The sequence below is a fragment of the Nestor notabilis genome, unplaced genomic scaffold, assembly GCF_000696875.1.
Source record: "Nestor notabilis isolate BGI_N333 unplaced genomic scaffold, ASM69687v1 scaffold1141, whole genome shotgun sequence".
In the NCBI taxonomy this organism is placed as follows: Eukaryota; Metazoa; Chordata; class Aves; order Psittaciformes; family Psittacidae; genus Nestor; species Nestor notabilis.
The window spans coordinates 12,639-38,186 of NW_009914916.1; the positions used below are offsets into that span (position 1 = coordinate 12,639).

The 25,548-nt window shown below is 41.8% G+C and overlaps 1 protein-coding gene across 1 annotated transcript in view; it reads left to right on the top strand.

The window, feature by feature from the left end:
- The first annotated feature begins 15,571 nt into the window (after positions 1-15,571).
- The window catches only part of LOC104412990 (ninjurin-2-like), a 47,379-nt gene continuing 37,402 nt past the window's right edge, over positions 15,572-25,548 (top strand). The window contains 3 exon segments of the mRNA XM_010023870.1: positions 15,572-15,612; positions 15,614-15,665; positions 15,667-15,723. Coding sequence (XP_010022172.1) covers positions 15,572-15,612; positions 15,614-15,665; positions 15,667-15,723 — 150 coding nt within the window.

Sequence of the window (25,548 nt, forward strand, 5' to 3'; positions counted from 1 at the left end):
CCTCTTTTGGCTGTCTGCAGGGGTACCACAGGCAGCAGTTAGTGCCAGAGCTCAGGCTTGCTGTTCCAGCTTCAGTGATGACTTAAACATCTGAGCTTCTTTTCTCCATAAAGTTACCAAATTACTTTCATTTTCAGCTATTCTGTTTCCAAGTAGATGCTTTGTATTATAATAGGGGTCTTTCCCTTGAACTTCCATGTTAGCTATCAGCTATTCCCTCCCACTTTTATTTTAGATCTTTTGAGGCAAATGTGACTCTTGTGCAACCCCCGCAGAGATCAATTGGGCTGCGGATATGTAACTAAGAACAGTTTCATTCTTTTTGTCGTGTTGTGTGTGGGGTTTTTCCTCATTGTCATGCCATTCTGACTACATTGGCATTTGTCTTTTCTGGTAATTCTGCAGATAATGTAGGCAGTATAGAGCACTCCACAGTACATCCTGCAACCATTTTGAGTAGAACTACTCCTCCAATCAGCAGATGAATTTGCTGTCAGGTGTTCAGGTAGGGAATCCAGCCCTTGCAAAATTATTACTTTTCTCTTGCATTTAATTCCTTGGTAAATAGGTTTATAAAGAGTAGAAAAAAAAATTGCTTCACTCATGTAAAAAAATATTCTAGAATGAATGCCCCTTATACCCATCCAGCTGCAAATTGCCTTTATCTCTTCAGAACAATTAGCTTATTATACATCCTCTAAAAACCTGATACCAGCCCATCATCTTGGAGCCTGAAGTATAAAGCCATCCATTAACTTCCTTATACTTTGGATCAGCCCGCAAAAACAGCTTAGTGTTCCAGCATCCTTCGCAATAGGGTTGCTCATTATCAGCTATCAGCTTTTGCGCTAACAGTTCCACACCGAGTACAAAAAAGAAGCCAAAGGGTTTGCCTGCGGTTTTCTGTTATTTTAAGCACTCTGGACTGAACTTACATCAATATTGTTATTGGTGTACTTAAAATAATAGTCAAAAGAATAGATGAGTGGAAAAAGGTGAGGTGGTTCGGGGAGGAGAAGGAAATGCCGATGCTGCTGGAAAAACAATTTAGAAAAATACCAAAACCCAGCAGTGTTTCAGTGAGGCAGGTTTTGCAACAGGCACCATTAGCTTCTATGGATTTGCTCCTAAAAAGTACTAGAAGAATTGAAGAAAGAGCAGAAATTTTATAAAGGTAGAAAAAAGTTATATTTAAAAGGAAAATAAGTCAAACAAAATGGATCTTTGAAATAATCAGGAGAAGATTTCAGAACTCTGGTACAGACAGTCCATAGCTCAAGAGGCTTTCAGGCTTGTTTAACCCTCTGAAGTACATCCATAAGGCTCACTGGCCAGAGAACTCACAAAAGACATTTTCAAAACTAAAGGTCTGACTACTGTATAGTTTGTTTAGAAAATTAGGTTGCCCCTGCGCCGTTGGACAGTCTATTCACATTTAAAGTACAACATGGTATGTACTCATGGGTCATAGCAATTAATTTCTTCTCTTTTTGCTTATTCCTTGAAAGTACTGCTGAGTAGCCTTTAGTCTGAGAGGGAATTTTTAAGTATAAAGTATGATTTCTTCTATTATTTGTGCTCTAGTTTGTTTCCGTAAGTTCCTTTCCCGCGGTTCAGTTTTCCAGTTGTTTTTATTATCCATTGGCTATCTGTTATGCTAGAATACGGGAGCACCTCGGTTAGAGAGATACATTTAAGCAGGGACAACAAAAAAAAAAAAAAAAGAGACTAAAATCTTGTGGTATGAATGGAATTTCTCTTTTTCTCCCCATCACTTCCAAAGACAATCTAATTGTTGTCACACCCTGCTCCACACATGGGACAGCACACAGCAGGCTGCCCGTACCAGTGAAGATGCAACTCCGTCTCCCAGCACTGCTGGTAGCCCTATTTCTCTATGGGTACAAAGTCCCTCTTCATGGCTACTTTAGTGGTATTGAAAGGTAAATTGGAACTTCCTTTTTAAGGTAGGGGCTGGCAGGAGGACACGGTGTCCTTCTGCCCCTGCTGCTGCTCATAGCAGGTCATGCTGGCCCTCTAAGAAGCCAGCAGAAGCAGCTGGTCCAGCTCTGTAGTGAAAAACCACAGGTCCCACGAGAGATGCAGATAGGCAGGGGTGGATGCAATGCTGTGGTAGCGGATGCACACAGACACCTGTCCAACAGTCCAACACAAAGGCAACCCTTCCCCTGTGGTATCCAAAAGGCTCTTCTGCCTGGGAAGAAGCACAACAGGGATTTTTCCTATTTGTTAGGTTAAATTTTTCCTTTCCTTTAATTCATTAGGGGGAAAAAAGCTTAAATTGAGACCCTTTAGGCAAGTGCCTGTGGTGTTCATTATCATAGGCTGGCAGGAGACAAGACTGTCCTGTGACAGTAAAGAGCAGGAACTTCCCTCTCTCAGCATCACTCCATCCAAGCTGCTTGTAAAAGTATTCCGCTTTCTTCCCTCCCTTTTCTCCCTCGTGACTGAAGGATGCATGCTGCCAACAGTCCTCAGTGATGAGGGAAAACAACTGGTTGTGATGTTACAAATCAGGGAATAGGTAGTGTTCCCAGAACCTCTGTCTGCAGGTGACCAGGACAAAACACCGGTTTCTAAGGATGCTGTTTTCACTCAGATGGCTGGGGATGTCTGACAGGAAAAAATTTCTGAACTAGTTTTCAAGGAAGAAGAACTGCTCCTGAAACAGTGATTCTACTGTAAAAAGAAGAAAAATATGTGAGTCAGGATGAAGTCTGATAGTTATAAATAGTGGCTTTTGGAAGTCCTGTTTCAGGCATCTGTGAACAAGATGGTTACCTTATCACGCTAACTCCTAACCCTCAATACATTTTGCATTTGCTATGGATTATATGCTGGAAAAGAGTACAATTCTTTGCCTATTTAGATCATGGTGACCTTGTAACTCTCACATGATGGGCAGTCACAGATGCCTGATATAATCAGGTACCATGGTCAGCATTTCCACAAGACTGGTGATCTTTGTGAGAAATGTTTTTGTTATCATATTTCTTGGCTTCAACGCTGCAAGTTTTTTTGTAAAAAGGATAACAAAACAAAACAAACCACCCTTCATATTAGTTAATGGGCATATAAAAAACACAAAACATTTTTCCTTTGGGAGCAATTTTTTTTTCTAGCATAATGATAGATTTCACTAGGAAAAAATTCTGTTTATTCCAAAATAAACTGTTATCATTCTAAGCCATTTCTGTGGACTTCTATCTATTATAATCTTATCAGAACTAATTTTAGAACACCGGTGAATAATAATACTAGACAGCACTGATGTCTGAGACAATTTGAGACTCCCAGTTGAGTTTCTGCCAGAGAAGCATATCATAAAAAGCACCATCACAAATTTGCCCCTTTGTTAGAGAGGCTGCCAGGCAGATCAAGGACTTAGAGGGCCTCCCATTTGAAGTCTCTTCAGTTTGAAGATGTACTGTCAGGGATCAGTATGGAGAAGGCTTTTGTTCTGCTGCTGGAGTAAGTGTTCGTAGATGAAAGGAGAATGCCTGTGCCCGGGCCATCAACCTGACATTTTTAAAGACATGAAATTCACTTAGAACTAAGCATGGGATGGTGGACTGAAAAATAACATCCATTTATTTTTCCTTTGCTTACTACCTTGAGGAGCATCCCCATGACTTTGTAAAGGAATAATGATACATAATTAACCTACTGGAATGGAGAATTTACAGCAGAAAGAGCAAACATTTGAAACTGCACAAGCAGAGTGAAAAGTTCAGGGGTACATTATAGTCACTGGGGATGTTTCCATTACCTTCAGTGTGTTTCAATCAACTCCTTAAAACCTCTGCAGCACAGGTATTTGATCACGTGCCACTAAGATCCTTGTCACAGAACCATCACCCTAATAGACATTTTAAAACATTAACATAGGTATGATGTTGTCTCTTATTCCTTGAGCAACCCCTTCACATCCCAGATGAAACACACTGGTAAGACAGTGAAAAGAGAAAGTATTTTTAAAGCCACAGTGTTTATTTTAGGTTTTTAATGTCTTTGACACCTTTTGCTTATGCAACAGAAAATCTTTTTTAAATGCACTTTCTTTTGTAACACTGCAAAATTGAGTATGAAAAGATGAAAAGAGGAGAAAGAATGGCTCAGTGTAAGTCTTCAGCCTCTGTTACTAGATTCTCAACATTCCTGGCCTTTTCACTTGACCCATCATCTAAAGTCCATATGTACTTCTGCCAAGGAGTGACTGACTATGCTGTATTCTCTGCCCAAAGATCTCCAAGCAAGCAATGAAATTCACAACCTGTTTATTTACTTATACATAAGAGCATTTTGCTCACCATTGCAATTCAGCCATCTCTGGGATGAAATACAGTGTTTTAGGAAGAGAGCACATATTACTTCAGGGATCTAAGAATAAAGTACTCAATATCATGTTCTTAATAAAGCTAAGAGGGAATTGTAGACATTAATTAATTACCCATGGAGAATTAAGAGAGATTTACAAAGAAAAGGGTACAGTATTTTAACTGACACAATTAGTCAAGTCCCGTGTTTTACTGCTAAGCTAAAAGCCACCCCTATATAGAACACTGCCTGCAGAATAACAGTTTGGAGACTGGCTTAGAGGAAAGTACTGCCAAGACTGTTTTCTAATATTTTTTAGGACAAGAGGGACTAACCTTGTCTGTATTTTGAGTACCTTGTAAGAAGAATTTGTGCCTGGAGAAACAGCCATAATAAATAACCATACTGATGTCATCCCACCAGTAGGAGTCTGCACAAGGTCTCTGCTTTCTGCCTGTCAATTATGAATCCCTGGGAAGAAAGGCTGCTATTAAATGTAGCACCTTTTCCCCCCTCTTCTATCTTGGCAGCCTTCATGGCTCAGCCAGGATGGACACACTGACACTTGGAAGTACCAATACTTTCATTCATGCACAGGTAGCGAAGGGTTGGAACTTGCTCCTGTTGCTTGATTTCGGTTCTGGTGCAGCAGAAAGTGGAAACTCACTGGAGTAGGTTCTGGCATGATTTGTGCCAGTATTAATTTAAGGTAAATTTCTGACATCAAGTGATCAACTCCAAATACACTGTGGTATAAATGAAGAACATAACATAGCTCTAAAGTACTAAATTTACTGTTGCTGCCTGCAGACTGTCAGTGCTTTAAGAAATGTTTCAAAACATTTATCATCCCAAAAGACTAATTTAGCAACAACTCACCCTTACAAACTGAAAATTAATTTTTGATGGGATACATAGTAGAATGCTGATGCATCTGGCTGGTTTTTTCCAGCCACTCATTTCCGTTGTCTGCGGCCTGGTCTTCAGTGGCAATGGCAATTTCAACATGAGATAAAACAATTCCCTGGAAATTTCAACATGGGAGAAAGCAATTCGCTGTAGCTTCCATAGTCAGTGAAGATGCCTCAGACCTTTTAAACAGATGACTTAGTGAGTAGTTTGCTATAGCCTGGCTCTAGTGGCCAGGTCTCAGGTTCAAGCACAAAATAACGCAGATGATCACATAGAGCCTTGGCTTCCCTGTTCACGCAGGGCTTGGCTGTGCAGGTTGAAGAGCAGATGGGTCGCTGGTCACATTACTCATTCAACTAAAGCTTAGCACTTTGTGTAATGCTTTGCTGTTTAAGATCAGAGCGGCCAGCCCTCTGCAGATTTGAACCTGTTCTTCCTACCACATAAAAGGACTCTGAATACTGGGGCAGATTTGGATCTCCCACCAGTTTTAACTGGCATAAACTATGTGATAACTGGTATGAACTATTTGTAATAACTATGTTACTTAAGATCTCCAAGCATCCGAGTGCAGAGTTTGCCTGTAGTGAAAGAGCAACAAAGCCCATAATGCTTTGAAACCAGTAAGTAATATACTAATGGAAATACCGTAAAAGTGATTGGAAACCCTGAATTTGTACAAAATGTGTCACCAGTGTTGTATATTAAGCATCAGCCATTGTGCAAGCTGATTCTGAGCATAGCACAACGATCCTGGTAAGGAGCTACTGTAACAAAAGTACTTATGCTAGGAAGGATTTATAACTTCATTTCCCAGTGGTAATCAGAAACAGTCCTGCACAAATAAATGCAGTTACACTAGTGTTAAAGCCCAGAATTCAGACTATGGGGCGAAAAGCAGATCATGTGTTGTTTAGTGAATCCCTGCAATCTTTTTTTTTTTTTCTTTTTTGCTGTATTCCCTCATCTGACAAGCACATCTGGTGTTTTAGGAACATTGTATTCAACAGCGGTAAAAGGACACAAGGGCCAAGAATAACAAATGAAAAATGAAAACACTGGGGCCTAATGCTGATCTCATATGGGTGTAAATCAGAGGGATTCCAGCAAATCCTTTGGAACCACACCAGTGGAATACTTGTGTCTGATTCAGAATCAAAACTGTAGAGACCAGTGATTTTAGTCAAGTAAGACTCTCTGTCAGGCCTGAAATTCTCCCATTCCACTGGGAAATTTTACTGCAAAAGATCTTTAAAAGAGCTTCTCACAAATATCACAAATGCTCAGGAAGTGACAAAGGTAATACAAGAACACGTTAGTAGCTCTTGTGTCTTAAGTTAAAATACCTGTCAAACCAGATGAAGTACAAGTTTTTTATGTGCAATTTGCAGCACAAAAGGGAGTTTGACTGTAAATAAATATATATTTTGCACATAGTTACTGGATTAGTACATGGTTGCTCTTAAGCCTTTTAAAGATAAAGTCTTTCCACTGGCTGCAGGGTGGGTTGTCCTCAGTAACATGACTTTCTGAATAATATACATTATTGCACTTCGTATTTCTGGTCTTGACCTGAGGCACTGCCATAACCACAGCACTCGTAACACTTGGCAATTTAACTAAATAGACTGTCTTTAAAATGTAAACACATCTCAGCTGCTTGTTGACAAAATTATTTGAAGACACCAGACGTTAAAACCTCTTAGTCCACATTTGTTGTAGGGAGATCTAGCAGGGAGGAACAATGTACCCATAAATGTCTGCACAGAAACCGCTTTTGAGCCTGAAAATGCTGCTTTCCCCTGGAACCTTGCAGCAAGACACAGATCCAATAACTGCATTAAATTTCCTAATCCCACTTTCCACCATAAAAGTCAATTATTTTGTCTTGTTTCTGTACACTACTCAGAGCTAAATCACATCAAATCAGAACCATCATAAAAACATGGGGTTTCATCTTCCTGGAGATGTGATGCCAAAACATTGGTAAATTCTGTATGGTTGTCAGGTGCTGATATTTTAATTTCATCCCATTGTATTTGTATTTTTACGTCCTTAAATAATTTCTGTCCTCTCCTGTTTCAAATACTGCTGGAATCTCCCCCTCCCCTGCTGTCTCCCTTCAGGACTGCTGTAAAGCTAACTGTAGACAGGAGGACTTTCTGTGGATTTAAAGGGGCTTTGTAGGAGATACTGACTTCAGCTATCCTCCACATGCTTTGCTTTTAAAAACACTTCTCTGCAAATTATGTCTTTCACTGTCTTGCAGTCATTGCTGCTTGAGTTGTCTGCAGTTCATCAATACTCTGGGACAAAGCAGCCCGCTGAAAAAGATACTCCAGGTCCTGCCCTACAAAATCTCCCTGTTTTTCTCCATACTGCTTTAGATGAGGATGCCCTTTTAATGTCCACTTTGCCAGAAGTCAGTATACTGCTTGCTTTGTAAACAGAGGAATAACCCACTCAGGCTTGCCCCTTGTTTGACTTTGCATTCAATGAACATCAAGCCAAATAGCAGCTACAATGTCTGACCTTAGACTGAAGTTCAGTAAGAAACACTAAGATCTTAAGGCAAAGGGTTTCATATTACTGACTCCTCTGTCTTTCATTGATTAGACGTTTTACAACTGATAGTGGGTTTCAAGGTTTATTTGGAAACTTTGTCAGAAGGGCGGGGATGGGGGAAGGGAGAGAGTAAGCAAGGCTAAGGGTTTCTTTTACATTTAGTGTGTGGCATTAAGATGGGAATAAACAAAGGTGGCAGAAGGGAATGCCATTAACATACCATTTTGCAGATCTACCCCTTGGCTTATCGATGAGTCAATTCTTTGCAGTGGTTGTGAGGTGGGGGTGGACACTGGAAGGAGGAAGGGTACAAGAGACGGAATTTGGGAGTTGTTCATTATAGAGAATTCGTTCACTTTGTGCAAAATGTATTCAACTCCAGCTGAAGCAAATGGGGGTGATCCAAATATTATGAATTTGTACAAGGAATCCACAACTGGTCCTTGCGAAAAGGTCATACAGGTGAAATGCCATGCAGGGAACTTCGCAGCATTTGTTCACAGCACACAAAGCATGCCCATGGCAAGGTCTGCTGACAGTGTCAGATTCAGGAAAGGCTCAATTCAAGCAGAGAGGTACACCAGGAAAAGTACCAATACAGAAAGGGGCAAGAAGGCAAGATCCTTATTTTGTCCAGCTCCCAAGGGCCAGATTCAAAGAAGACTTCCAGAAGAAAAGCAAAGGTGCAGCTAAGAGGCATTTCAATTAGATGATCTTTACAAGCTTTACCCTCAAAAAATGCTTTCAAATCTGCCAGGCACAGCAAGGCTGGGAAACACTGCTGAGGTCAAAGTCAGATATGGATCAAGGATGTAACAGTGAAGTCAGTAGAAATATCCACAAGGAAATTTAGGTATCAGCAAGTTTTAGATTCAGAAGTATCACAGAAGATGTCTTGGTAATCACTGGAGGACTCAGAAAAAAAGTATGTAGTATGACTTTCTAAAAGACCATGCAATGTTAACATTGATCATGTAAGGTGGGTGTGCCTCTGTGTGTGTGTGGGCATGCACATGTATGCCTCCTGGCCCACTGGTGTTGAAAAAGCTTCAAGTATCTGTCTGTCTTGAACTAATGAGATGAAAAGAGAGCATGAAGCAACCTGTAATTTCTGTAGTCTGTGGCTGAGGTGTTAAAGAGAGCGGGTGTATACTGGAATGCACATAACCCTTTTCTAACCTCTCACGCCTTTGCCATGTAGAAGATAAGGATTGACAGGGAGTTATTTGTCCACTCAAGCTCTCAAAGAGCTCAAGGAACTGCCAGTCAGGCTATAATCCAACTGAGCTCTCTGTTTCTTGAGCGATATCTTCTCCTGTCAGGCCTGTGATTAATTAATGCTCTTAATCTACCTTTCCAGTGCAAGTTTTTGAATAAAGAAGACAAAATTTAACAGCCTAGCAACTGAAGAAAGAGCATTCAGGTTTCAGAAAGTATTCTCCAAATGGAACATGTTTTCATCACTCTGAATCCTGCCTTTGAGAGACAAAGCAAAGACATGCTGCTAGGATTTCTGGGATTTATCAGTAGCCAGTTACATGAGCTTCAAGAGGTGACCTTGGACTCCCTACAGCCTGATCCACCTTTACTCTGTTCTCATTCTGACTGTGACTTACCACAAAAGTTTAAAAAGTTGAAGAGTGCTAAAAGAATCTTTCTTGTCTATCATCTGTCCCGGTGTCCTAGTGGGAAGTAGTAATTTTCTCTCAAGGACAGACAGAAAACTCATACTTGGTCAGATCCCCACAAAAATTACAGTCTGTGCTCCAGACTCCCATTATCCACCCAAACACACAGAAGATTATTCTTCTATTATCTCTCTCACTTGCATCCCTATGACCATTTTCACCTGTGCTAGCGTGGACTGCCAACAGTTCAAAACTCTCCAATAATTCAACTGGAAAGAGTTCAGAGATCAAGAAGAGCACTCAGAGATCTATGAAATACAACATATGAGGAAACGGCAAAGGAATTTTTGTTTTCTTAAATATAGAGAAGGCTGAACAGAGACATGATAACAGTCCTCAAAAATGTAAACGAGTGCAGCAAAGAGGAAGGAAATAATCTCTTCTCTCCAATGTGGAAAGGATAAGAATAACAGGCTACAATTGCAGAAGGGACATTTTTTTGTTAGATATTAACAGAACCATTTCTAGCTGCTAGGATGGTCTTACTGAGGCACTGGGATAGGCTGCCTTGGAAATCTCCCCATCTGGAACATTTTCAAAGCAGGCTGGAGCAATGTGTGTGCTAATAGGACAGGTACTACTGACTTGCTGTGCTCTTGGAGGGGGAAAAGGAATTGGTGACTCCTTAAAATCCCTTCTAGTGTAGCTTTCATATAATTTAATGATTCATTGGATAAGAGCATGTTCATTTATCACCCTCTAGAAGAGTTTCAGAAGTTTTACTTGCATCCGTGTGTTGTCTCCAGAACCTTCCTTAAGGTAATTACTCTTCCAAATGCTACACTATGCTCTGTGGTTCTCTCCTATAAAAGTTGAAGCTAGTCCTGCCAACCAGGAACTATAATCCAACCATTAATTGAAAGGCAATGGGACTAATGCTTCAAAAGAAAGTGCAAAAAAGGGGCCTTTGACTGCCTAGTCCCTTGCCTTCACTTTTGCAGCAGCATGCACTACAGCATTGCTGACTTCTGCTCTTCATAGACAGCCACCAGTGAAACACAGAAAATAGGACCTGGGACAAGAATGGCTAGCAGGGTCAGTTCCTGGCTGTCACAGGCAGCCCTAACAGGCAATCTTTTTGGTAAACTCAGCAAACTCATTCTCCAGTGCCGTTCAGTTGCTTGTCCTTGCTACTCTCACTGGCTGGCTTCCCCAGAATATCAGCACTTAGGCAGCCAAGAACCTTCCTCTAATTTCTAACCTAGCATTTTTTCTTGGCCAGTTTATTAATTAGTTCCTCTGCTAATGCTATGCTTTCATCTCCCTGGAGTTTTCCAGTTTAGTGGATTTGTAGTTGGCATCAGCATCCTTCTTGCTTTTCATTCTGTAAAGCTAAACAGGTTGAGTTCTATTGATATCCTCTCAGAGAATCAGGTGAATGCACTCCTAATGGATCAGTAGCATACTTCTTTCCTGATACAATGAAGAGGTGGATAAAGGATGCCTCCAAACCAAAACCAAACAACTTTTGTAACACAAGATCAGGGTTTGGGAAGAGTTAAGAAGTAAAGGTGCCCTATTATCTGCTCTGTTAGAAGTGTAGTTGTCCTACAGAAACTCTTGTGGTCTCAGTTATGGTTCTCTCTTGAGTACCACCACAAATCTGAGAGAGGTGGGGAAGACCAGTTCTTGTCTTGAAGAGTCTTCACACAGCATGGCCTGCTTTCTGCTGCCAGCAGTCTCTACTGGCGAGTGCTAAAGTCCAAGAACTGCAGTTCTTCTTCCCTTGTCCCCTTTGCAGAGGCCGGCCCCATTGGTAGCACCAGCACTGCAATGCTGTGGTTACACATTCAGCAGCAATGTTGCTTGAACTGGCTTGTCCCCACCCTTCTCCACTCCCAGCTGCTTTTTCTATTCCCTGCCGGGTGCCCTCCCTACTGCCAGCATAAGTGTTTGTGCAGTTACGTGCAGAACCAGGTCAGGGATGTGATCCCAGCCAAAAAAATAGCCTGCAACTTTTTCCTTTTTTTTTTTTTCCCCAGCTGGAAGAAGTTCTTGTGTCTGGTTTCTTCAGTGGCTGCACAAACACTTTGGCTGGCATAAGGGAGGATGGGGGTGGAAATAAGCAACTTTGCCGTGCGTGCTCCTCCCAAGTGAATGTGGCTGATCCACAGAGCCTCCCCTCCACTCTCAGCTAGTGTGGGCTGATTTTGCAAGGAGAATCACATACTTGTTCTTTGTCATGACCCAGATGCTCCCCACCCTCCTTTCAAGGAACACTGCTCTTTCCCCATCCGTCTTCAGTATGCATTACCAGAAAGTCTCTGATTAATTAACATCCATTAAACAGCCAGGTTTTGGAGGTGTCCCACTTGTCCTGTGTTATAAAAAACAGACTGGAAGAGAGTTTGGGGGCTGTTGAGTCTTAACACTGGTGAGTGTTGACACTTATGTCACACAATCCCTTCTAGAAGCTGGGCTGCATTTTCTATGCTTAATCTTTGTTCCATTAGAGTGGTGCGTTCTTGCATCATAATTAACATTTACTAGAAAGATAGTTTTAAAAAATTCAGTTATTTGTAATCACTTTTAGTAACAAGTAAATCTTAGTTAGAACTGTGTTCATTGAGGCACTCCTTTCTTGGCCAGCCCTTACAATTCAAGTTAAAATAAGACCACTCCTCTCTTTTCTCACATTTTTTGGCTCTGAGCTTTGCTATTAATGACATAGAAAATAATTTCCAAGAGAAATTTTATTATTTGAAGCTTTCTTAGTCTAATTTGTTTGGGTCCAGACATGTCAAGAGAGGCTGATTGATTGTTGCAAAATGAGTGGCTTAGGATCACTCAAAAATCAACCTCGAAGATGTTAGCAAGAGTAGTTTTAATACGAATTTATAAAAGTGTGACTTAAAAATTTATTAAATTTATAAAATGTATAAAAGTGTGACTTAAAAAAGGTCAGTGGCAAGGTTTGCTCTATTACTTACTGCGTGGATGAAACATACAAAGGAAAATAAAGGTAAACCTGAGCTAAAATTATTAATACAGAGATGAAAGGCACAAAAGAGTATGGGAGACTCTCCCATGGAGTCACAAGGTTCAGAGTAGAGCCCCTTGCTTTCTAAACTCCTAGTGGAGCTTTACATGAAGCTAGGTCTAATATTAGTCTCAGACTTGGACAATGGTTTATATCTAAAGGGTTTCATGTGTAATCTATTAGGATCACCTGAAGGATCATTGTACCAATTCACCACAGATGGGATTTTTACATGGCTTTTACCTAGCAACAGTCTGCAGCTTTAAGGTGGATTTTAATATTTACAGAGTCAATAGGATTTACTACACTTGCTATATGGTATCTAAGTCAATTCACACACACACACACACAGACACAAATATATATGTACATGTGTATATGTACAGAGTATAAAGGTATACCTGTTAAAAATTCCCCTTGAGTTCAGTGACATACTCCCATCAAATGTCTTGGCATTTCTCAGTGGGCGAGGGTTGAGCCTTGAAAAATTGTGAGTCTTTGACCAAGGCCCCACCATCAGCTTTTGGCAGCAGTCCTCCAATTATCTCAAACTTGAGAGTTCGTGACCTCCGAGGGGCCTCCCACTTGGAGGGAGGTGCTGGTCGCAGCCCCATGTGGTCCACGGGAGCACAAAGGGCCTCACTTAGGACCACTGTGTGCAGGGTTGCAAGATGACTGGCTTTAGTCATCAGTAAATTTCCATCCTGGCCACAGCCCGAGTCAGTAATTACTAGAAACTGTTCAAAACTCCAGTAACAGTGGTACCGTTCCACTCGGGCTACGATCAAGGGAAGGAATGTTCCGAGGCTGTCAGGGGATGACTGATTACTCCCACTTTTGCTTCCCACCTTGGCCAGGCAACAGGATCCCTGGTATGCTCAGTGCCGCCTCCCACCTTAGCCATGCAAGTGTTCCTGGTACGGTCAAGGGACACTTCACTGCCCAACTCATTACACAAAGGCCAAGGCCTGATGGGAATTCCTCAGCTAGTAGAGTGGCCCAGAGGAGTCCACCATACTGATGCAGCCATTATGATCAATATGCTTTGCAGAAAGACACTTGTATGTTATCCTCAGAGATGGCACTGAGAACCTGGCTTGATTGGAGTGCCCACAAGGACACAAGGGTTACTGTAATTTTTGACTGATTTCTGTAGGTATTCTGAGGACATAGTGCAAGATTATTACTCTTTGCAATAGCTCTCTGGAGAGTGTTTAAAAAAAAAAGAAAAAAGCCACTAGCATAACATTTAGATAACTAGATAACTAAGAAAGAATAGTTTTAAAAAGGCATGTTGTTATATATCATGAAGTCTTGTCTTAAATTTGTACACTGGTGGTATTTATCTACTGAATAAAATGATAGATACTTCATTCCTGTCTAACCAGTAGAAAACATTTCATACTTATTTTTATGCTTATGGCACATACAGGAACTCAGAAAACTTTGGCCAGACTTCATGGGTTGTTTGCTGGAAGCCTGTTAACAAAGGACCTGCAGAACATGACATCCTTTTAATTCCCAGGAGTGCCTCAACACACACAGCGGACACCCATCTGGCATAAATTACCTATTAATAAACAATATTTATCTATAAACTGATCAAACATAACATCTTTTCATAGACTACACTAAGAAAAGTGAATTGAAACAGGTAATTATCTGTATTAACATCTGTGCATTAGTATACCCACAAGGAGTTTTTATTTGACATACAGATTCCCATCAGGAGAACAAGTCAATGACAGCATCAGATGGCTGCATTTTGGGTCAAATGCTCCTTACATTAAAAAAACACTAAGAAATCAAAGCCAACAGGTGTTGAAAAGTAGCAATGAGTAGCCTCTTTCCCCTCACCCCCATTTCTCTGTGGGATTTAAACAACCACTTTGGTAATAACAAGACACAGGGATCTTCATTTTCATTCAAAAGTAGGAACCATAAAGGCTGGCTTTTTAGAATCAGCCTCATGGTTCCTGATGGGCTTTCAGCCTTAGGCCAAGCCCTAAGGATGAAATGAGCTTTATCCCAGCCCTGCTTTTCTGTGTGACATTAGCATGGTCCCTAAACACATCTCACTGCTTAAAAGAAGGGGAGGGGGGTGCAAAAGAGAAAAGCTGTCTAATAGGAATGCAGAGAGGTAAAATGCATCAGCACTTTGAAATGAACCTGCAATACTAAGTACTGGTATTTTCATTGCAAACTGAGGCCTTTTGCTGGGAAGCATCAATGCAACAGGATGGTCTACTGACAGACTTGTCAGCACTTTCAGTCAGGCTGGAGTACTAGAACATGCCTTCGGTTAAACTGTTTAAACAGAATATATTACTGAGCATAAGTTTTCTGTGCTACTGTAACTATAGAAATTGTGCCTCAAAAGCCAAACATGGCTACCTGGTCTGCAGGTAGTACAGAGTTGCAGAGTTTCTTTAAAATCTAGAGAATTACACTAATGTTTCTGCCTGAGGATTCCACCTAATAGCAACAACAAATTTTTCTACACTGTGACTTGGTTCTGGCTGCACACATTTGCATTCCGATGTCAGTTGTAGTTGTTTTTAACTTAAGCAAAAAGAAAGATTTCATTTCAGCTAAGACCAGACATATCAAATTCCTCTAAAAAAAAAGTGCTGGGGAGGGAAAAGGAAAGGCATTTTGGCTGGGGAGAGAAATGAGAAGAAGGGACTATAGAGTAAAGTGTAAATTTTATCTGCGATGTAACCGTATCTTTGCAGCAGCAGCTAGCAGGCACAGCTTTCTGGACCTAACCACTTCAACAGTTAGGTTTTAATCCATATGCTCTGCTGTGCGTTGGTGAGAGAAGGAGAGACCAGGATCACTGCTCCGGCTGCACAGCCCATGCCAGGAACCTCTTGGTACACTGGCTGCATCACCGCGTCCCAGCCCAAGTGACCTCATGAAGCTCAGCTGGACTCTGAGAGGTAGCACAGACATGTAATGAACACAAGTGTCATGGAAAGTCTAAGGACGCTTGTTCCAGGGACTGCCTGGACAATGAAGAATTGGTGTGCCACCCCCTCTCTCGCCCCCCCAGCTGATGCCAAGGCGGGCGGGCGGCCGCCGGCACATGAATAGCAGGTCTGTTCCAGCAGCTGTGCGTCCCGGTCCAGCGAAGAGAGTCTCCGGGAGTGCAGAGTGTCCTGCTCCGTGCGCCGGCTGCAGAGGAAGGGAACTGAGGGCACAAGGATGGCCTCAGAAGGGGAGAGCATCAATCTGCAAGTGAGTCCATCTCGGGGAAATACCCGCGGGAGGGAGAAGCAGGAGGGAAGATCCCCTGGTTTGGGGAAAATATCCACCGCTCTTATAATACTCTCCTTAGCTTTGGCAGCCAATTCCCCTTGAAATCTCAGTACTGCTTGTTTTGTCTGTTCTCCTTTGAAGAAAAGGTAGTAACAGGATCTCTGCCTTATTCTGCCAGGAGCTGTTATGAGCCTTTTTCCAGAAAAATGTGGGTAAGAAGAGGGGTATTACTAAAAAGAGCTGCTTTTTGGGGAAGGAGGGACAGCAGGGCAAAAGTTAGCCCTCAGCTCTCAGAAGGAGGCAGCACGTACTTTACAAGCTGCAAAAATCTGAGCCGTTCCTCATCTCACAAAGCCTTTCTCTGTTTGGCAGAAAATGCTCCCGATCTGGAGAGGAGGAAAAGAAACAAATACAGCAAATGCTGAGGGAGCGCAGAGGCCAGGGTTTCCTATGTAGGGTTTACAGAGAAACAAAACTTCTTGGTGAAGCTCTTTCAGTTCTCTGTGTTCCTCTTTGGAGTGTTTGTGTTTTTTAAGAAGGGTGTTTCTTGTGCTCAGTATGTGTTCTAGGAAAGGGCAACTACCCAAGCATTTGGAAAAGGAAACTAAGGAAACTATTAGAGATGAAATGGAATCAAAAGCCCAGATCACAAACACCTGTCAAACTTCAGAAGTTCAAGTCCAGATCTGCACTTCAGACAACTCTGGAGAAGGGAAGATTATGAAGCATCGCCCAGGGCACAGCTTCCTGTGTAGGTTGGCAGTAGGGTACAAATTCTGTAGATGATTTTTCTGTCTGTAATGGTCTTAACCATCCTTCAGCTTGAAAATGAAGAAGTCTATCTGCGGTCTCAATATTTCTTTGGCCCATGTCAAAGAAACTAAAATGGAAAGATCTGTGCCCTTGGAAGTAATCAGGAGAATTATCCTTAATTAGAAAGACCAAGAATCCCTGATCCTGCAAATGCATCTCCACTGAGATGCAGAGCGGTTTTGGAAGACCTGGGAAAAGTTATGCTCAGATAAGAGGCATGATAATCAAGGAAGATACACAGGCAGCTGTCACAGCTAGTGAAAATGTACTCTATTTAGGACTGAGGAAGAGAGATGTTAGGCTTTCCTAGAACTAGATAATAAGGGGGAAAATATAGATGCCAGTAAGTCAGGAACTGGGGGCAAATGGCAAAGAGGACAAGGAAATGATGCTACATAAAAAGTCAAATTAACTCCTTGTATATTAAATCATTCTACCCAATGGAAAGTTTCAGGCCCAGGTTTCATAGGTGAAGAAAACAACTTCACCAATTAAAATGCTCACAAACTTTTGAAAAATCTTGGGTTTAGATTTTTCTCTTTCACCACATCTTGAGATTAAGTGAAGACCCAAAAGTGATCCTCAGCATCTCCAGCCTTTACAGTACTCAAATAAATAAGCCCAGAAGGTTAAAGGTTTTTTAAGTTCCAAACTTGAAAAGAACATACCTACCTGCTTCTAGAGCAGAAAGGTGTGGAGTGTTTCTATCCACCTCTACACAGGTTGCCACAAGAAAAATAATGCTATTGAGATTTTCTTTGCGACATCTTACAGGGATTTCATGAAGTCACCAGACAGTACAGAATATAAATGAGTGCACACAGATTCTTGCGTACTTATGCCCAGAAAATATACAGTGCTATCAGGGGAGGGAAAAAACACAGTGTGACTGATGCACTCAAGCCCTTAACCAATCTAGCGATAGTTTGGTTCAGGCTCTCAAGGAGGTAAAGGCTTAAGCTATAAATGGGACAAGAATTCCTCTAGTTCCAATCTTTTCTCTGAAAACCCACAAAGGAGCAGGGTGACACAGTGAGCATCGATGCATATGAGCTTGGAACACCGATCATGTGATTAACACATGAATAGTGGGTGGTTTTTTCAAGACTCATTTATCAAGAAACAAAGAAAGTTGTGGATAGAAGGAATCTGATGCATACCTTTCCCATCGCATGTAATTTGACTACAAGCCAACCACTTTATTCCATAAATATGACAGCCTGAGTGAGCCTTCTTTGCGCTCTCTTGGCAAAGCACTATGGCTATATGGCCATGATCTTCCCTAGAGCTGGCATGCCTCTCAAGGTTGCTCCTTGAGGCAGAGAGACCCTTCATCAACAAGACCTTTGGTAAGTGACCAGTATAGTGCATAACCTTGTAGTATAGTAACTTTTATTTGTGCCTTGGCAACTTTGATTTTTTCTTGGTAACTTTGATTTGTGTCTTGGTAGTTTTGAATCATTGTTCAGATGATTGTGCCATACAGTAATAGAATAAAGCTTGACATCTAATTTTGATAAGTCATACTTTTACAACATCATATTAAACCCACTTTCCCTAATAGCTTTGATGGGGATTCTTTAAGAGAAAGCTAAATCACCCATTTGCAACTATTCGGCAAAGTCGGCAGGATCCTAAATCAGGATTCACAACATATAGATAAGACAAGCAGAGGCCCCTGGCAATGAAGTGACTTGACAAGTGAGGAAAGGAGTGACCAGTGGTGGAGAAAAAAACAAGCAGCCTTTCAGATGAAAGCACCTTTGAAAGCCTCTTTTGAGTCCCTGCTCTGAGTACAGAGCAGGTGTCTCCTTGGAAGTTCCCAGCTGTGGATTTATGAAGAGCTTGTGGGAATGTGCACTGCACACTCTGGGATGGTAATGCATGACTCACTCCTCCTGAAAGAGCTCCTGGACGGAGCAGCAGGAACAGGCATGAAAGTTAACTATGATACCATACAAAAATAGGAATTTTTATTCTGTTTATTTATTTCTTCGTATTTATTCATTTATTCCTGTGCCTGAAGCAGTTGCACAGTAGTGCTGGTATTTCTTACACAACATTCACATTGCCATGTCAGACAGGTAACAATAGAATGAAAACTAGCATAGGTGGGAGCTGGAAGAGGCAATGAAGATTTAAGAAGGCTCTAAGGAGAACTGATCAGTCCCCAACTTTTTTGCCTATACTAAAGCAGGAGAACAGGAGCTCACTCAGCAGAATTGAAAGTCTCCATAACAGGAGACACTCCCTCACCCAGCGTGTCGTCAGCCTGTGGAATTTGCCATCTCCTGGAGCAGGTTAGAAGGTCAAATATTAGAGCAAGCATTGAGAAGAGACTGGGAGGTCCAGTAACAATATTTACGTTATGCAAGCTAAAAAAGGTACTTTCAAATCCCATAAGCCAATAGCAGGATAAAAATAAATATGGTTTTCAGTTCCCTACAGGCAATGGCACGATTGCTGACCAGACTGCAAGTGGTATCTTGCATTAGAGAAGTTAGACACCAGCTGTCCATCAGTGAGACCTAGGACTGCTTTTTAACAGCAAGAAGTGTGTCCCGTTAATCCACTTTTTCCTGACAAAAGTTCTCTTGTTCTGTGTGTTTCAAAGCAGTCTGTTTACCAGTTCTGACTTCTAGGAAGACCAAGAAAACCTCAAACTGCAGAGAGATGCTAAAAGGAAATGGTGCTGAAATGGGAAAAAAAGCCACAAGGCTGTAGAGCAGCCTTACCAGATTTATGCCAGCCAGCAAAGTGCTAAGACAAAAAATATAACCTGAATCAGAATTTTTAATTAAAAAGATTAATTTATGTATCAAAAGATAAAAAATTAATATTAATTATTTTGAATGATACGTTTTTATTCCCAGACATCCCTATCTGTGGTTTCCAAGTGAAACTTTCACCTTCCCTGTTAAGTACCTGCCATTGATGAGAAACCAGGCAGGCAGATCAATAGCCTGCTGAGATATGACAGAGTACCCGGGATCAGAAAAACATATTTGGGATAGAAACAAATAAAACAACCCAACAAGATCCCATTACCAATTTATTTTTATGTCAGGAAACAAAGTTTTATAAATTAGAAGTGTGGCTTTGATAGTCACACTCTGGCTGATTTATCTGCACTCCTTTATGCTATTACTCCCCCTGACTCTCGCCTCCAATCCTTCCACAGAGAGGAGGAGGGAGCTATTCTTTTCAAAAGCAAAAGACCCATTAAATCTGTTTAACTGTGTACCTCAGCTGCTGCAGTTCACGATCTGGCATCTTAACACAACTCTGTTTCATTGGTGATTTAAAGTAATGTACCAGGCTTTGAATGGGGGCGACTGAGACAACATCCGTTCCACCACTCCCACCACAGCAGCAGTAACCAGGGGAGAGTCTGTAGACAGCTGAAATCAGTAACACATTAATGCCACGGCTAAGTCTGTCAGAGCCCCAGATGAATATTGCAGAACAGGGCAAAGATTGGGGCTGATACTTAATAGCTCCAAAGTTTTATTAGCTTTGTAGTTTTATATTTTCTTATCCATGAATGAGTGTTATGTTCTGTAGAAATGGCTGTTTAAGGGATGTGCGCCGGATAAATGTCATCTATATCCGTATTGCAGAAGAGGCTATATATTGTATGTTGCGTCTTTCTTTTTATAGTTTCTTACTCCTTGGATAAAAAAATTTACAATCCTCTGGGACAAGAAGCAGAAATCATACCTCACCATGTAGGGAATCATTCATCCATCAGAAGTAAAAAAAGTAAACAGATCAAATAATAATTCTAGAAAACAGACCCTACACTGATATTTTTTTGGCTGAAGCTGTTTGGTGAATACTTTGAATGTGAAATACATCTGCAGGAATTAAAGACAGGTTTACAAGCAACTTGCAAGGAAAAACGGTTTAAAATAATTGTATAGTTTACTTCCAGTGCTCAGTTTTTGACAAGGTCTACAGCAGGAAGATGTTAGACAGGCAGATAAACCAAGTTAGCTGTAGCCATGACAGTGTGGACTTTTACAAAATGCCCTTGAAACAAATGGAAAGTCCCACTTGCCACTGTAAATCCTATCTATCTCCCACATCCCACTTTCAGTCGAGGCCTGATGAGGGGATGCAGGGAGTATGTTCACAACTGGGTTAGACTTCTAGTTTTGTGGGGGTTTTGTGGCTTTAATGTGCGTCTTGAGGCTGTGACGTGATTAGAAGTTCATGGCTTGGGCACGTATTTGCCTGCTTCTGCAACAACAGCCAGCTTGCACTTTCTAGTTCCTTTTCTAGGACCTTTACTCTTCGTCTGAGATTTTCTAGAATGGTGGCATTTTAATATCACCAACTGAGCAATGTCCCTGCCCCAGTGGGCTTCCGTAGTGTTATCTAGGTTCTGTAATTTGGGCCTGGTTAATGATAGTCTGTATTGAGAGAGAGAAAAAGCATTTCAGAAAGAAAATCTCAGTGCTTCAGAAAGAGCCATCCCTATGACATTCAGTGTGCCAACTCAACCATCAGGAGTCTGAGGAACTTCTCTCACCATGTTTTTAACTAAACTAACACAATTTCTACAGCCCCTCAATTTCCAACTCCCAGCGGTGCGTTCCACCACCTGCACTATTCATAGCTGGTAAAGCTGGCTCATAGAGCTGAACTCAGGGAAAACTAACCACTTTTTGGCAGGGTTAGCATTCTGGTTTGCTGTCCTGCAGCGGTTCCCAGGAGGATCAGGCAACTGCCAATTACTAGGACTGTGTGGCCATGAGGGCATGAGGCAGCAGGATATCTCCTTTGAGTGGCAGCTAGCTCTCACTTCAGACCTGAAGGTCAAAGTCTGGGTGTAGCCAGTGGGAGAAGTGGGGAAGGCCCAAACATGATTGCTCTCTACGGTGGACATCACTCAGACTGCAAGATTTCAGTCTGCTACTTAAGAATGAAGCCATTTACAGGGCTAGCTAGAGTTCAGGCAGAGATTCACCATGTCCTAGTTTGTCAAAAGAAAGGTGTAAAATAGGGTATCACACTTTGGAGGAAGAATGATCCTATGTTCTTCTCCCCCGACTGCAGGGATATGCAAGTTTGCATAGCATTACCTGTGCTGGTCCCAGAAACCATTAACGCTCACATGGAAGAGAAATAAGTGTGATCACAAAATGCTGAGGAGACTTTTTCTTACAGCAAGTACAATTGGTCCCTTGTGCTATAGTCAGATGTGGCATTTCTCCTCTCTCCTATACATTCCTCCTGCCTGCTCTACCTAGACACGGCCAGCCTTCCCGCTTAGGGTGAATGTTCACCTTTTCCCTTCCCAAACATCAGGATACTATTTTTCATCTTGAGGCACTGGACCCCAGGTTTTAGAACTGTTGTTAAATAGGATTCTTCCACTGTGTTTAGGATTAGGGTAGGATTAAGACAGAGCCTGAGAGTTACCTCTCAGTGCTATGAATCAGAGAAAGGCGGTTGTGCTGCCAGTGTCAGAGGACACTGATGCCAGGCCCAGGAGACATGGGGTCTCCCTGTAGGGCTGGGAAGCGCACAGGACATGGGGTGACAAGATGGTGCCTGTGCAGCACTGGGGGCCAAGGGGGTTCTCAGGTCTTTGCGTGGTAGAGGCCCCACCGAGACTGGCAGCAAGTCAGTGCAGCTACACCCAGTTTGGACAAGGTTAACCAGTAGCCACACCAAACCATCCCAGGACAACCCTCCTGTGTGACACACTGCCAGCTTGGCTGGCCAGTGCCTGCGCATCAGCCAACAGTGGGACCCATTTCCCCTTGTTCCACCTTCTCCTTCTCAACCTTTAGGGGCACCACCTCTCGCCATGTACCTGTTTCACACACTGAGATATAGATGCATCTCACCCACACTTGCACCTTGCAGATTTGAGCGCGTAATGAGTGGGTTTAATGCAGTGAGCAACCATAAATCTGGTTATGGTGGTGGCAGCACATGGTTCTCCTGGTTGGCCAACAGCAAACCTACCACTGAAACATCTTTGTAAGTGAGAGTCCTCTGCACCATGAAGAACTTGTTAAATCATGGCTAAACGAATTTTTGCTTCTTTTCTCAAAAACTTGCCTCCCTCAGCTTCATTCCAGCCCATTCCTGAGAGCTGAACCATGCACCTCACCCATAGCGGGAAACAGGTACAGCACCTCTGCTCGTTTAGCCACTAAAAATTGAAGCCTTCAGCCCAAGTCATCATTTCTCAGCCCAGCATGAAAAATATGTGTTCATGTGTTATGTTTCTCTTCTGAGAACCAAAAATGGGCAATGCTGCATGCATACATTAACCATACCCAGAAGTGTGAGCTTCTCCAAGCACAAAAGGGCGCATGGGCATTTTCACTGCCCTTTTCCCATCCCTGGTTTGTGAGTCAAATGTTTATAACACTCTCTCTTGAGAAAAAGCAATACAAGAAATAAGGTCCACTACTGTAATCTAAACTGCCCCAGGTATGTAAACACATAACAGAATCATTTGAATTGGACACCAGAATGATGGAAGAGCCCATGTGCAGATGCTGCAAGATTCACATCACCAGTTACCATACACCTTGACACACTCCTTTGAACCAGGCAAGTTATAATTCCTTGTCAAATTACATGAATCAGAAGTGTGACTCTATAATTACAGCTGTGAAAACCATTATACTCAGGATCTTAGAACTTTCCAGCCAAAATAACCCTTGGGGAAGAAATTTCTCATGAATCTGCTTAGGTCAAGGTTCAGCGAGTGCTGGAAATTCTGGGGGAATCCTGTCAGCAGGTTTAGAGAAATGAGAACCAGAAAATGAGATGATGTACTCGTTTCTGGATTGTTCAGGCCTTTTCTTTTTTCTGTAGGTTTTTAATATTTGCAAATATTTATGCATATTTGCATGAGTTTTCTCTGCACTCACACAGCTCTAAATAATATTTTTGAGGATTAAGCCCAAATTCACCACAGACCTTAGTTATGTGAGAAAAATAACTGCTCCGACCAATCTGACAAGAGCCAAGGGTCAACCAGCCATTCTTCTGTAACTTATATTTTAATGAAGGATTGTTTCTGCAGAAAATAACCACAAAGTGATAGGCTGTACTCTCACATGACTTGTGTGAGAACCAAGTTCTGCTGCACCAAGTTCCCCAAGCGTTTTATAAATATCAGTAAATTTAGTATCACAATCCCCCATGTGGAGCAAGAGGTGTTTTCCTGCCTATTTTACAGATGTTCAGTCGTGACAGGGACAGTCAAATGCCCACCGATGCACCCAAGGATACACAAGTAGAAAGTGACAGAAGCAGGAAGACTGAGCATCTCTGTTTGGATGGGTAGATTGCCATGGAGCAGAAGTGTGTTCTGTGGATTCATCTCTGCTTCTCACTGGCTAAATTCTTAATCTCCATTTTTTGAAGAAATTGTTAAAGATTGTTTTATTTAGTCATCAGAGGCTTCTCTGTTACTTCACACGATGTAAAGAAGAACATTAACTGAAACTGACTTACAGTAAGAGACCAAACACAACTCTTTCAAACTTCGGCATCAATTGGAAGCAAATTTTAACACACTTTCAAAAGTTCAGGCACACAGCTGTGTTTGCACCTCTTTCTTGGTCAGACCTAGAGTCATGTTCAACCATGTTGGTGTAGGAAGCAAACCCCAAAGCCAAAGTGAAACAAACTAAATTATATTAAACATAAATTCTGACTCAGAATGACCACACAGGTTCTTGATGCAACTGTTCTACTTCAAGATTGCACCCTTTTTCTTTTAGCTGATTCAGGATGAAATGTTCCTGCATGTCCCTGTATGATTTCAGGCTGTGGCCACACAATTTTTTGCTGACTGGAGCTGAATCACTGAAGGGGGGAGGTTCATCTTTGTTACCACCATCAGTTATTATTGCTGCCTCAATGCAACTGCTCAAAGTAATCAGTCTATCAAGACTGTCTGGGCTAGGAAACCTCCATTATTGAGTGTCTAAGCTAACCCACATCATTGTGAAAGAACTTGTTTAGGCACTATGCAATTACATCATCTAAGGAAAAATGAAGTCCCCTGCCTTCAGACGTCCAGACAGAGATAGAAGTAGCAGCTCCTTTAGATAGGCTTTCATCCATCTTACAGCAATGGGATAATTGTTTTTATTCTTGGATGGTCATGTTAGTTGAAAATCTAGTTCTTCTGGGATGATCAGAAGACCATGAGACATAAAACCTGGGTTCTTCATAACATAGATGAAAAGAATAACAGACACAAACACAAATGCAATTAAAAATATTCCTGCATAACATAAGCATCTGTTAGTTTTTTCCCATCTTTCGCCCATGGGATACCTTGACTTGCAATCTACACTTATCAGAGAGACATCTAGCAAAGGCTTAATATGCTACAAGAAAATATAATATGCTGCTGTTTTCTTTTAGCAAAAACAGATTTGAACTCCATCTTCATCTTCATATGCTAAATTCTTGGGAGCTGATTCTAGACCAATTCCTTAGCCAGCCCCCATTTTTGGCATGGGGCTGTGAAAAAGTTGCCAAAGGGAGTTATGTCAAAGGGTTTTTACTTTGCTCTTAATGGCTCCACGTACAGTCTGAAGGAATCTGAAGCGCTCACGAAATGTGGTTTCCCCTCTGGTGTTTGCTGTTCAGCTGGCTCAGCAGCTCAACCATTTAAAACCATTGTGAGTGGATTTAGCACTTGTGAAATAATGCTGGCCTATTCAGATCCAGAAAGGATGGGCAAAGTCCACCCACACAATGAAAGCCCCTCTTCCCTCCTTCTCAGATGAGAGGTCATGCTGCAATGTGTTTTGTGGGAGAAAACTACATGTATCTCAGTGTAGCTACACAGATCTTGGGGGAAAGAACTGTGGGTCTACCAAAATAAAAAAGCTAACACACGCTCAGAAGAGGCGATATCTTCAGCATCAAAGAAAAAGCAAAAGAAAAAGAACAAGGGGGGGGGGGGGGGGGGGGAAGAAAAAGAAAAATCCCAAAAGAAAC